General features: G+C 42.9%; 1 protein-coding gene across 9 annotated transcripts in view; it reads right to left on the bottom strand.

Annotated features, from left to right (window-relative positions):
* The window catches only part of SLC44A5 (solute carrier family 44 member 5), a 203,196-nt gene that overhangs the window by 91,792 nt on the left and 97,486 nt on the right, over positions 1 to 13,918 (bottom strand). For 7 of the 9 annotated variants that reach the window (XM_030573384.1, XM_030573387.1, XM_030573386.1 and 4 more), the window contains exon 2: positions 3,577 to 3,625. The exons of the other annotated variants lie outside the window; for them this stretch is intronic. In XM_030573384.1, the coding sequence (XP_030429244.1) occupies positions 3,577 to 3,625 (49 nt within the window). The remainder of the gene's footprint in view (positions 1 to 3,576; positions 3,626 to 13,918) is intronic. 9 annotated transcript variants of the gene reach the window in all.

Below are 13,918 nucleotides of genomic sequence, written 5' to 3'. Positions count from 1 at the left end.
AACCAAATACACATTTGCAAATAAAGAAAACAAACATAAGCCTAACTCGCTTTATCTACCTCGTACTCACTATTCTGGATCTATAAGAACCTGTATCAGGGAGATTGGAGAGAAACCTGGTTGCACTTCTGGTCACTCTCAGAACCCAGAGTGAACAACAACCAAAACTAACAGCACACCCAAAAACTTCCCTCCCTCAAGATTTGAAAGTACCCTGTCCTCTGATTGGTCCTCTGGTCAGGTGACAGCCAGGCTTACTGAACTTGTTAATCCTTTACAGTCAAAGAGATATAAAGTACTTCTGTGCTATTAACTTTTCTTATCTGTTTATGACACTCTCAGATTTCAGATAGCATTTACAGAACTGGCAATTAGTAGGGGTCTACTTAACTAGCAGAGAAATCATCCATTTTTTGGCTGGTTGGTCACAGCATAAATTTCGCATATGTGTATTTATGCGTGATCAACCCACAAAAAATGTGTGATTTCTCTGCAGCATTTCACAAACTGGGGTCCCCAACCCCAAAGGGGGTCATAAGCTTATTGAAGGGGGGTCCCGGTATTGCCACTCCTTACTTCTGTGTAGCTCCTGTTGGCAGAGATGCCTGAAGCTGGGAGGCAGGAAAACAGCGGCTGCTTGCGCGGTGCCAAGCTCTGAAAGCAGGGCTGCCACATCAGCAGCACAGAAGTAAGGGTGGCAATACCATACCATGTCATTCTTACTTCTGTGCTGCTGCTGGCAGCAGCACTGTCTTCAGAGCTTGACACTTGGCCAGCAGCTGCTGCTCTCCACTCTGCCTTCCAAGCTGGTCGGCCAGAGACCAGATTTCACAGTCCATGATGCGATTTTCACATCTGCAAATCTGATAGTCCCCTAGCAATTAGACTCAAAACGAAATATTTTTATTGTGAACTGAGTACATTTTATATGGAATCACAGAAACACAATGAACATGAAACCTCACAGTGCCAATTTTGTATAATTATCATGGAGAGAAGAACCACTCTTGAAACTTAGATGGAGTACTAGAGGAAGAAATCTTCCAACGCCTCCGTTTTAGGCTCCTTTGCCCAGAGTCCAATGGACTTCAATGGAGCGCCACATTGCAGATCCCTTTTCCCAACTGAGAACTTAGAAGAACTAATGTATTGCAAACTGATATTTAGGGTGACTAGTTAAGGCGGATGCAGGAATACATATAAAATAGTCTACAGCCCTCTCTATCAGCGAGTTATCAGCTTCTGCTGGAGCCATCATAAGATGTGCATTACTACAATTATTTCTGCAACCACACCTTCAGATACTGACAATAACAACTTGGCACCTGGGAGTCTCATGTACCTCCCATATGCAAAAAAGAACACAGCTTTATTCTCCTATCAATAGAAACAGATTACCTATGAAATTAGGACCAGGTCAGTCTGTTTATCAGAAGAGACTAGAGACATATTTTCCCCCACCCACTATATACATACAGATTTACATGTCCTGTGGCCAAGTGTGTACAAATGGAGACCAGATTTGCCCTGCACACATATTTTTAGAATTCTTGCTCATATAGGCAAAAAGTATGTCTATACCTCCTTTGTTACTCTCCTTCTCCTACAGGAAGTAGAAGGCTTCTGAAGTCCCTGGGCCACAAACAGAGGCCAGAGCAAGCCCCTCTGACTGCTGTCGACTCTGCAGGGAGTTCCTCTGAAGATGCACTTGGTTCACTGGAGCCACTAGCTGGATTGCATTAGCTTGGAATTTTGGTGCAGGATGTTAGGTCCAGCTCCATATTTGGGGAACTTCTATTGCCTGTTATGGCTCATAGCACTTTAACAAGTGTCTTACACTCCTTTAGAAGGGAAGTATCTTAGAGGACATTTTCTGTAACATAATTAAGTTTTCTACTATTTTCCTGTTATGTATATTGTCTATCAAAGTTACTGCAATGATGGGCACCAGGTAAGTATCTGAGCACTTCAGCCTTTAATATATTTATCCTCACAAGTCCTCCTGATAGAGAAGTGCTCCATCCCTATTTTATAGCTGGGAATTGAGGCACTGACTGGCTCATTGACTTGCACACAGGAAGTCTGTGACAGAGCATGGAACTAAATTTGGGTCTTCCAAGTGCTAAGCTAGTACTCTAACCACTATACCAGGGGTTCTCAAACTGGGGGTTGTGACCCCTCAGGGGGTCGCGAGGTTATTACTTGGGGGGTTGCAAGCTGTCAGGTTCAACCCCAAACCCCGCTTCACCTCCAGCATTTGTAATAGTGTTAAATATAAAAAAGTTTTTTTAATTTACAAAGGGGGGTCTCACATAGAGGCTTGCTGTGTGAAAGGAGTCACCGCTACAAAAGTTTGAGAACCACTGCACTGGACCATCCTGTGCGTGTGTTTCATATAGCTGTCAGAAGAATAGGTCCTAGGACACAGTTTAATTATTCTGATTTCATCCAATAGGAGACAATCTCACACATTCACACTAACCACTTAATCACAAGCGGATGATTTGGGGTCAGGAACAATTTTAACCAAAAGTAATACCAATGTGGCCACTGGAAACTTTTTAGTTATATAAATTATTAAAAAATATGTCCAGAATCTGGAATTATAGGGATGCTTCTTTGATATCATAGGGCATTACTGTTAAAAGATGATCAGGAACAGAAGGCGGAAAAAACTGCCAAGGAGAATCTCTCCTCTCACTTGTTGCTTGTTTACTCAGAAAAAATAAAGATTAGGAAAAAAGTAAAATTCCATAAATTACACATTAATTTTAACAACAACAAAAAAGTCTGTAAGACATCAGGAAAAAATATCAAGTCCCTAGATAGCATTTCTCCCCAGAGCATTATAAAATCAATTGAGCTTACATGACATAATGGTTTCTCTAAAAAGCTGCAGTAAAACTTACAAGTAGAATAGCATAAATACCTGGTGTGGCAGAGATTGTCATGGTAACTGCATATTTGTTTAATAGTGAATCACAGAGCAAACAGGTTGATAAAACCAAGCATTGTAAGTTAATTTGTTAGGCTGCCCAAGAACTGTTGCAAAGCAGCGAGGTCTGATCCTGACAGATGTTGAGCATCTATTAGCTCTAATGGAAATTTCACCTCAGTCAGCACTGCAGGATCAAGCTCAAAGCCTGTAACACTGCTTTTTTCCTTGGTTACCAGCTTTAGAATGTCACATGTGAGTTAAGGAATATTCAGGTGAGTAAGAGCTGCAAGATTGGGCCCTGGTACCAGTCCAATGATTATGAGCCAGATTCATGCCAAGTAAAACTCAGGAATAGTCAAATTAAAATCAATGTAACATTATAAGGAAGGTATTGCACAAAGAAGGGCTGGCCCTGGATATGGGGGTGGTGTTGGAAGTTCCCAAGGTGTACACCCACTGACTCCCCCTAGCAATTGGAAGTCCTGAATTATAGCAAGAATAACCTCCAGCACTTTCTCCCGGTTAAAAAAAAGACATCTGAGCCAAATCAAACATCATTTCTCCATTAATGGCATTCTTAATTCTCTATTTACAGAAAAACTAATCAGAGTATTAATATACTAAATGAAAATATTTACCTGTTGTGAATAGGTCCTCTGAACTTTGGGTCAAATTTCCTTGGTTCACCTGCATTTAAAATAAGATATTATAAAAAACAGATCCTCGTAAAAATATGAATTATGTTCTTTTAACAGGAGTCCTTCAGGAACATCTTTCCAAGATGCCCAGTGTAACCCGTTCTAGTAAATTAATTCTTAGGAGTGATACCAGTATCTCATTGCTTACTTTGACCTGCTCTGTGATTGAAGAAGAGGTCAGAGCTTTGGGTATCTATCTATCTTAGGTACTTATATAGCCATCATTACTTTAGTACCAAACAATCTTAAATGTATTCAATCTCAAAAGACTCTTGTGAGGTAGGGAAGTCCTGTTACCCCATTTTATAGATAAGAATATGGCAGAGAGAGTCTGATCTGCCCAAGGTCACACAGGGAGACTGTGGCAGAACAGAGAACTGAACATTGAACTTGTGTCTCCTGAATAAAAAGGGAATGCCCTAACCACTGGATCACCCTTCAAGAAAGTGAATGATTTGGAGCCATGTCTGCAGCTCCCATGAAACTACAGAATCTATATAGAGGCTAACAGAACTATGCTCACTCCAGGGTCTTGCACCATGCTGCTTAGAATCAATAGCTTTTACAGGAGCCAGTGCCACATCGTGGCAGTATGCAGGGGTAATATATGGTCATTAGCCTACAAGGGGATTAACGTTAGCTCAGTTTGCCGTTCCTTTGCACAGGTGCTCACAGGAGATAATGAGGCAATCCTGGAGACTCCAGGCCAGTCAAGTTGTCCAGTAGGCAGGAAGGAAACCTCTATAGGTCTGATTTACCATTGCCCTGCATCTTCTGTAATCATTTATACCACTGCAAAGTGAATGGAACATTCCATCCTGCTACTTGAAACAGGTAGCATTTGCACTGCATGACTTCACTGGGTGTCAAGCAATGATGAATCGGGCCTGGATCTTGAAACACAGAAGGAGAGGACATTCTGCAGAATGGGTGCTGGAACTAGGGGTGTTGTCACCCCAGGGGCCTAAATTGTTTTCTATCATATACAGGGTTTACAATTTGGTTCAATGGATCTCAGCACACCCAGTATACAAATTGTTCCAGCACCCTTATTCTGGAGTAAGAAAGATGACAAACCTCATACAGGAGTGAAGTGATGACACAGGCTGGAATTTCTGTTATTTTATTATCAGAGGGGTAGCCGTGTTAGTCTGGATCTGTAAAAGCAGCAAAGAATCCTGTGGCACCTTATAGACTAACAGACGTTTTGGAGCATGAGCTTTCGTGGGTGAAGGAAACAGATCAACAGAGCCAGACGTGTACCCAGAAGCCTCCTACTGCAAGACAAACCCAAGAAAGAAACCAACAGGACTCCACTGGCCATCACATACAGCTCCCAGCTAAAACCCCTCCAACGCATCATCAGGGATCTACAACCCATCCTGGACAACAATCCCACACTTTCACAGGCCTTGGGTGGCAGGCCAGTCCTTGCCCACAGACAACCTGCCAACCTGAAACATATTCTCACCAGTAACTGCACACGGCACCATAATAACTCTAGCTCAGGAACCAATCCATGCAACAAACCTCGATGCCAACTCTGCCCACATATCTACACCAGCGACACCATCACAGGACCTAACCAGATCAGCCACACCATCACTGGTCCATTCACCTGCACATCCACCAACGTAATATACGCCATCATATGCCAGCAATGCCCCTCTGCTATGTACATCGGCCAAACTGGACAGTCTCTACGGAAAAGGATAAATGGACACAAATCAGACATTAGGAATGGCAATATACAAAAACCTGTAGGAAAGCACTTCAACCTCCCTGGCCACACTAAAGCAGACCTTAAGGTGGCCATCCTGCAGCAAAAAAACTTCAGCACCAGACTTCAAAGAGAAACTGCTGAGCTTCAGTTCATCTGCAAATTTGACACCATCAGCTCAGGATTGAACAAAGATTGTGAATGGCTTACCAACTACAGAACCAGTTTCTCCTCTCTTGGTTTTCACACCTCAACTGCTAGAACCTTAATTTAAAATCTCTCACTGAAAAATTTAGCATCTTCCTCATGACCTCCAAAGCTTTCTCTTTTCTACTGGTTCACTACTATTTTATCAAGGCTCATTCTGAATGTTATAGTAAATGTACCAATTTCTCTGGACCTCTTTCCTCCTCTCACCCCTCCTCCCCCCGCCCCCCCCCAAAAAAAACCCACCTATAGAATTTCATAGGAATGAACTCAACAAAGTTCTATAGATAGACTCCTACAAAATTCATTCTAAAACCCACAGAATATAATAGATAATAAGATCTATTTCAAGAAATATGCAAACCAATCTATACATTCTAATAGAAAATCATATCCCTGCCATAGAATTCTATAGGGCCACTGAAACATTACCTAGAAAGAATCTCATTGTCTATTAAGGTCAGTAGAAAATTCCCACAAAAGCAGTTCTGCTAGCTTTCCTGGTCTCTCTTTGCTTCTCCTCCCTCTATCAGCACCTGTCTTGATTACCTGAGCTCAGCCACTCCAAGACATAATGGGACATTCAAAATCCCCAAGCAGCCTGGTCTTGTGCTATCTGAAAGATTGCCTACTTCTCTCTAAAATGTTAAAATATTTTTTAAAATACATTACTGCTCATTTTTCCATGCAGAAAGACGCAAAATACAACTTCTGTACACAATACTATCAATATATACACAGCTACTTCGATATAACGCCACCCAACATAACACAAAGTTGGATATAACGTGGTAAAGCAGTGCTCTGGGGGAGGGGGAGGTTGCACACTCCGGTGGATCAAAGCAAGTTCAATATAACACGGTTTCACCTACAACGCGGTAAGATTTTTTGGCTCCCAAGGACAGCGTTATATCGAGGTAGAGGTGTATATTACTACAGCACAAATTCCCATATCTATCTAATCCATTATAATAAGATTATATCCATCGCCAAACAGGTCTGCCTCATACAAATGAAAAAAAAATGAATATATAAAAATACAATGTACATAAGATTCACAACTGTCTTTTCAAAATTTCTTTTCCCAAAGACATTTAATTGTATTTCCTCTCTCTCTCTCTGCCGGAATACCCAATATAAGCAGTTTGTATTTTCAAAACAGGTTACCAATCCCCAAGTTTATACACCTTCTCCAAAACAGCACCATAAGAGATGGTATTTATCTGTTTTCCAATGTTTTAATTTAACAGCTAAAAAAGTTACCAGTACTATTTTAACCCAACATTATATTTTATTCAGAGTTAATTTTAACTGCTATGTTCTTTAACAAAAATTTGAAGATTTGTAATAATTCTATTGGCTGACTTCCCATTGCTGATGTAAACGAGCCATGTGAAACATTAGTAATAAATTCAATTAGTGCCATTGTCAAATCTACCTGACAACTTCAACTCTCAAGGGCCAGATCCACAGATGTAAAGCATCAACCTAAACCCCAAATTTAGGCACCTAAATCCCAGTTTTAAGTAACCCTCCCTGAGACCAACAAATCCCCACCTCAGCTACTTCCTAATTCTGTAAACACCTAAACTGACAGCACAAAAATTTGCAGGCTAAGAGTTCTTAAGGTGCCTACCTTTCTGCCTCCGGGCACATGAGTGCTGCTACTTCACTCTGGCATCCAGACACCTAAGCCTAGCACAATCCAGCAACAGGAGAAGTTAGGTGTTCGCCTGCCTATTTTCTCTGCAGGGCCTGATCTGGTAAGAGTCCTCGGATCATACCTACCAGATCAGACCCTATTCAAAATCCTGGAAGTGGGGGAAGAAGTTGTGGTCATCTTATAAATAGGGCTGTCGAGTGATTAAAAAAATTAATCGCAATTATTCGCAGTTTTAATCACCCGGTTACACAATAATAGAATACCATTTACTTAAATATTTTTGGACTTTTCTATATTTTCAAATATAGACTTGGGGCTCCAGCTCCCGCCTGGAGCTCCGGGCTTTGTGAATCCCATTGTTATTCCAATGATTTCTAGGGGTCTAAAATGCGGTAAAAGTGGTCAGGCTAAGTCCCTTGTGTGTACAGACCCAAGTTCCTTAGGCCTTAATTCTGCAAACCCTAATGTATCCAAGGAACTTTGCATGTGAGTAGTTCCATTAGGTTTTTGTGCCGAAAGCTATAAAAATGTGTAAACGTATGCAGCATCAGGACCTCAGTCTGCATTCCACACTATAATCCTGGTAAAATGATTGGGGACAAATTTGTCCCAATAAAATTCCATTCACTTACCTGGACTAAAATTAAGGATTAATTTAGCCTGGTAGATTTTGCTGTTTCCTTACGATGACAGCTAGAAAATTATGTTTTCTCTCTGTATGGCACAGCTTATTATGAGAGAAGTGTGAAACAATGTACTGTGAGGCCTGGTCTACACGACAAAGTTAGGTTGACAAAACCGTGTTACATATTATTAACTCAACCTGTGTCTACACTATCGAGTCCCTTCCGCTGACCCAAAGGGCTTGTAAAGTCAACTTCTGTACTCCACCTCCACAAGAGGCGTAGCACTTCAGATGACAACCCCGCGTTGGTTTGGGGATAGTGTAGACATTGTAGTGTAGACAAGTCATTATGAGAAATTTCTCATGCCCCAGTTACAGAACAGACCTTCTCATTGCATTAGATTATATACATTCTGTCACATGGTCCAGTCCGAGGCTCTTGCTACAGGGGTAGGTACTTAGTACTGTGACTAGGCCCATTGAAGCTACCCTAGTCTGCTGAGTATGAAGCACACCTAAAGTTTGCTGGTTTCATTCAGAAGTTTCTAGTGGGTAATTTTTGTCAGTATAGAGATTAGGGATTTCCAAAAGAGACATTGTGAACTGTTTGTATATTTCAAAGCATACATATACACCTATATAAGACTTCAATAATAACTGCAGACTTATACATGTCTACAGTGACTTCTTGCTTTACTGTCAGCTGAGAATACATAAAAAATGAAAGCAGTAACCACTGTTAATACAAAGAAAACCATATACATTTCAGTTCATGTAACTGAAAAGAGAGGCACGTTTTGCAGTCAATATTTTGTTTTTTAAATGTAGGGAATCTTACAGATGTATTTAAAAATTATAACGATTCTTCCAATACGAAAGGGCATGAGCTTTTGGAGCAGGTAACTTATTTTTTCTTCAAACAAGTAGAGCTGACTCATTGTTGATCTATGAGGGGAACACATATGGGTATAAATGGAGACATACAGTGTGGATTTGGATGTGCAAAACTTAACATTATTTCCTAATAAGCACTATAACAGTATTGATTGTGGTTTTGTATGACCTATGTTCAGAAATGTTTGTTTTAACTTTCTGACAAATTCTACTCTAAAATAAGCACACACACAACTCCTGTTGTATCCAATTTACAATGTAATCTGAGCCTGCTTTTAAGGGGGCAGATCCTAAGAAACCCAATATTAAACATATGTCATCTATATTTTTATTCTACCAAAAAAAGTTAATGTAACATGACTAGATCTCATTTTAGAGACTATTTTTTATTATTAATAATGTTTTAAAAACTAGTATATATAGCAAATGCTAATTTCACTGGTGTAAACCAGTACGTAAATAACATCTTTTAGCCATCCCAAGCATAGCAAAGCTAATGGTTTCTGGTGTACCTCTTGGGATGTAATGTGTTGGCAATAACATAAGAAACTATTGAGGGAAAAAATGTGAGTTCAATAGGCAGTTTGTTCACCTAGCTTACTTGTTTTTAGGGCCGCTTTTAAAATAACTATGCTAAAAGTAAAATTCTTCCATTTACTGTTGTCACGGAGTCCCCGGGTGATGCTCTGGAACTGCTCCCCACAAAGCCACACAGGACTTTGGGGAGCCTCCTCTCCCTTGAAGCAGACTGTCTTCAGGGCAAGAAGCTCACACGTCTTCAACTCCTGGGTCTCTCCTTGGAGCATTCGCATCCTCTGCCCCTCTGTGCGCTTCCCACAGCGAGCCCGCCTCGGCGGGGTCCTGGGGATGCCAGAGGATCCTGCACCCTCACTTCGCAGTCAGACATGACTCTCAGCCAGCCAGTAAAACAGAGGTTTATTTAGATGACAGGAGCACAGTCCAAAACAGGTCTTGTCGGTACAGACAACTGGACCCCCTTTAGTTAGGTATAGCTGGGGCCCCCAGGGAGCCCACAATCCTGTTGGGAAGCCCAAGCCACATCATTCTGCATTCCCCAGCCAGCCTCTGCATTCCCCAGCCAGCTTCAAACTGAAAACTCCGCCCAGCCTCTCCCAGCCTTTGTGTCCTTTGTTCAGTGTCTGGACAGAGGTCTCATCTGGCCTTCAACCCTCCTGGGTTCTCAGGTTACATGCTCAGGTATGCTTCCTTCCCCAAGGCAGTCCCAGCACAACCCCCTCCAAACTGCCCAGGTCAACGCTCCCCACTGTGCATTCACATAACACAGCATGAACATTCCCACTTCGTCATAACACCTATATGCAAAAGAGTCACTAGAGAACAATGCTTAGGATAAGTCAATTTATCACAAGTTCGCAAAGCAGTTCTGTGACCAGTGATGATAACTTTCCAGAAATCTCCTATCTTCTACAGGTTAATGACGAGAACTAAATTAAACCAGTTTATCAGTTCTGCCTCTCTCAACAATTCAGAAAAGATGTAAAATAAAAAAACCCTGAAAACATCACTGTTTCTGCAACAGGTATTACAGACAGGAAATGTAGGATAGTGCACATTTCTGGTGCTGCCTGTCAAATAGTCTTTACTTTGTTGCCTGTGATACTTAGTCGGAGGGCCGCCCGGGGGGGGGCAAGAGGGGCATTTGCCCCAGGCCCCGGGTCCCACAGGGGCCTCCATGAGAGTCTTTCGGGGCCCCTGGAGTGGGGTCCTTCACTCACTCTGGGGCCCCAGAAAACTCTTGCGGGGCCCGGGCCGCCAGAGCTTCCTCTGCTCCCGGTCTTCGCCGGTGGGGGGTCTTCCACTCCTGGGCAGAAGGACCCCCCGCCGGCAAATTACCACCGAAGTGGGACCTGCCACCGAGTCTTCGGCAGTAATTTGGCGGCGGGGGGCCCTTCCGTTCCAGGACCCGCCGACGAGTTACCACCGAAGACCCGGCTGAACTTCTGCGGCAGGTCCCGCTTCAGTGGTAATTCGGCGGCGGGGTCCCCTGCTGCTGGTCTCCGGGGCACTTCCCTGGCGGGTCCCAGAACGGAAGGCCCCCCACCGCCGAAGACCCCAGGCCCCCGAAATCCTCTGGGCGGCCCTGCTCAGTCGGACAGAGTAAACCAAAGTTCCAACACAGAGAATGTCAGTGTCAGAGGGACTCCGCAGCAGTGAAAAGAGATAATACAGAAGATAATAAATGCAAGTCTGAAAGTTAAACCTCACCTATAATAAACAACACTTACAGTAAGTTAAACCATAAGCAATGACATTCATCTAAGTGACAGAGAAATAAGCCATCTATCTTAATAAAATAGGTAAGGGGCAGCATCAAGACCACACAGTGCTCAAATTTACAACCATTATGTCCATATGATTGTAGCTGTAGCGCGAAAAGGAATGAATTATTTACACGTACATTTGTATTACATAATATATATGTATAGTCAATGGAGTGATGCCAATTTACACCAACTGAAGAGCTGGCCTTGTGTGTGCATATGTGTAAATATTCTCTTTTCGAACATTGCCTAAAATCATGTAAGCAATGAGGTTTTATATGGACCCCACTCTTCAGACTCAGGGCCAGTAAATCCCCCATCTTTGAAAACTGTTTGTTCAGTTCTGCCTCAATCTTGTCAATCATTTCATAGCAACATGTTGTAAGCTACATTTCCACACAGTTTTGTTCACTCAGGTATTTCAGAGCTCTTTCCCCAAACAGAGTCAAAACTTTAAAAGTTCAGCTGCATTTGCATTTTAAAAACTTGACTGGCACTGCAAAAGGCAGATTTCGAACTTCCTTTTTGAAGATAATGAAGATAAAGTCAGGATGTAATAGTAGTGTATATTCTTTTAGTGAACATGTGCATTTTAGTTTTCTCAGTAATGTTTAAATACTGTGCCACCCATTAATGCTGATGAAGTTAGGATTCCATCAGCGTTTCCATTAAAACCTCTGAATTAATATTATCTGGGTTTATAAAGTATCCATAAAATAAGATCATGCTGGAAATAATAAAAAATTATCTTCCATGACAGACAGTATGCTTTTCTCTCACCAGGGAAGAAAGGCTGATCAGCCCCTTGCAGTCTCAAGCTGCAAAGTAATAAACGTTATAGTGAAAGGTACTAATGGCTCACACATGAGATCATTGATACATAAGCACACAGCATGAAACTATCCACAGAAAGAATCTGAGATGCCATGCAGTACCTGCCCTTAACTGTTGTTAATGGTACTACTGCATGAGTTAGAGCACTTTTCTTTGTATAGTCTGTTAGGCCTTTCTGAGGCCAGCTCTACACTAGAAACTTTTGCTGATACAGGAAAATCACTAGGGGTGGTGATTTTTAAGATATTTCTGTATTGGAAGAAGCCCTAATGTAGACACAGTTATACCAGCATATTAGTGCATTATAGCTTATTTTGCTCATGGGGAAGTAGCATAAGCTATACTGGCAAAAGCATTTTTCTGCTGGTATAAACTCCACCTACGTTAGGAATGTACTACACCACGCTATCAGTTTAGCTATCCCAGCACACCTTTTCTACTGTAAACATAGCATGAGACACCTTTGTTTTGCAGAAGTGGCTACACAAAAGGAGGGCTGATGGCTTGCCACCTGTTCCAGACCATTCATTTGAGGGGAGCCTTGGACCTGAGGTTTACTAGATGTAAAGTGAAGAGGCAGCAGGAGAAAAATGGGCCCAGAGTATGTTTAAGCAGTTGGATTCTATTTGAGTTCTGTGTGCATCTTAGAGAGAGATGGGGGCCAAGGCAGCTGCTTCTTGGAACGAGGCAGTAGTGCCTGATCTGCCGTTCCTGCAGAAGAGAGCAGCCCATGTGCAGTTTGCTGGCACTGCTAGTCAAGGGAACCAGACTCGTATATTTTATACATAGGTGTTTTCTTAGCAGAATTTGTCTGACTTCATTTCACCAACTTCTGCTCTAAACAGGCACCTGACCAACAAAGCTCCCAAACGTGCTTTGTCTTGGCAAAGGGGCAATAACAATGAAATGTACTATTTAACCTTTTTTCCTCCTTTCCAAAGTTTCCCCCAGTCTTGGGACGGATGTCAAGAATATTAGCTGGTTCCCATCATTCTCTACAAATCTTGTGGAGGGGAAAGCTGGCCTAGCATGGACTGACGCCATCTGCTCGTTTAGCTTTTAATTAGTCAAGTTTGAAAAAATACCTGCTGCATGTAGGCAATATTCATTATTCATCAGAACATGTGCTCAACACTGTGAGCCCCCTCGCGTGTTATAACAAACCCACTGACATGGCAAGTTACAGATATGGCACTGTGTCAATGTGAGTGCCCCGTATATTTCTGTTGACTATGGGGAGCACTGCACTGCAAGCTGCTACTACAGTACTGCTGTACAGAACACTATTCACTGAGCATCCCGCAGTGCTGTACAACCAAAGATGAATTAGAAACCATCAGTTTAATGTCAGTGCTTCAGTATAGACATTACCTATGATGATGGGAGAGGTTCTCCCATCACTGTGATTAAGCCATCTCCCCGAGAAGTGGCAGCTAGGGCCAGAGAAGAATTCTTCTGTTGAATCCCCACCTTGCCTCAGTATCAGGCTACTGCCAGTCATCGTCTAGCCCCTAAGCCCTGGGCAGACTGCAGTATCAGCTACTCATCACTGGCAACGTTGGGTTTGGACCTGCTGCCTTTGCCTGCCCCTGGGTTGCCCTCTGCAACTCGCAGTGCCTGTTGGCCTTATGCTAGGCCGCAGCTTGGGGCTTTCGAGGCTGGAGCTCCCCAGTTCCTCTGTCTTTCCCCAGCCCTGCCCCACACAGGTTTCCTGTCTCTAGCTCTCTGCAGCCAGGCCCTTCTCTCTCTACAGGCAGAGGGAGACTCTTTGGGCTCCTGTCTCACAGCCTTTTTATACAGGCCCAGCTTAGTAGCTCTCAGCCACAACCTTCCCCCAGGGCTGTTTTAAGCCCGTCAGAGCAGGAGCAGGGTAACCACCCTGCTACAGGAAGGGATCCAACTGGAGCAGGGAAGGTGCTGAGTTAGGGCAGTGACTTTGGGGCCGGGATGGGGTGGAGTTGGGGAGAAGGCACGGGCATGGGCACGCACTGGCTCCAGAGAAAGTTGGTGCTTATGTACACCAGCCCTCAGTCTCT

The sequence above is a fragment of the Gopherus evgoodei genome, chromosome 8 (assembly GCF_007399415.2).
Source record: "Gopherus evgoodei ecotype Sinaloan lineage chromosome 8, rGopEvg1_v1.p, whole genome shotgun sequence".
Classification (NCBI taxonomy): Eukaryota; Metazoa; Chordata; order Testudines; family Testudinidae; genus Gopherus; species Gopherus evgoodei.
The sequence above is the reverse complement of the archived record's forward strand: the minus strand, read 5'-3'. Positions and strand labels throughout refer to the sequence as shown.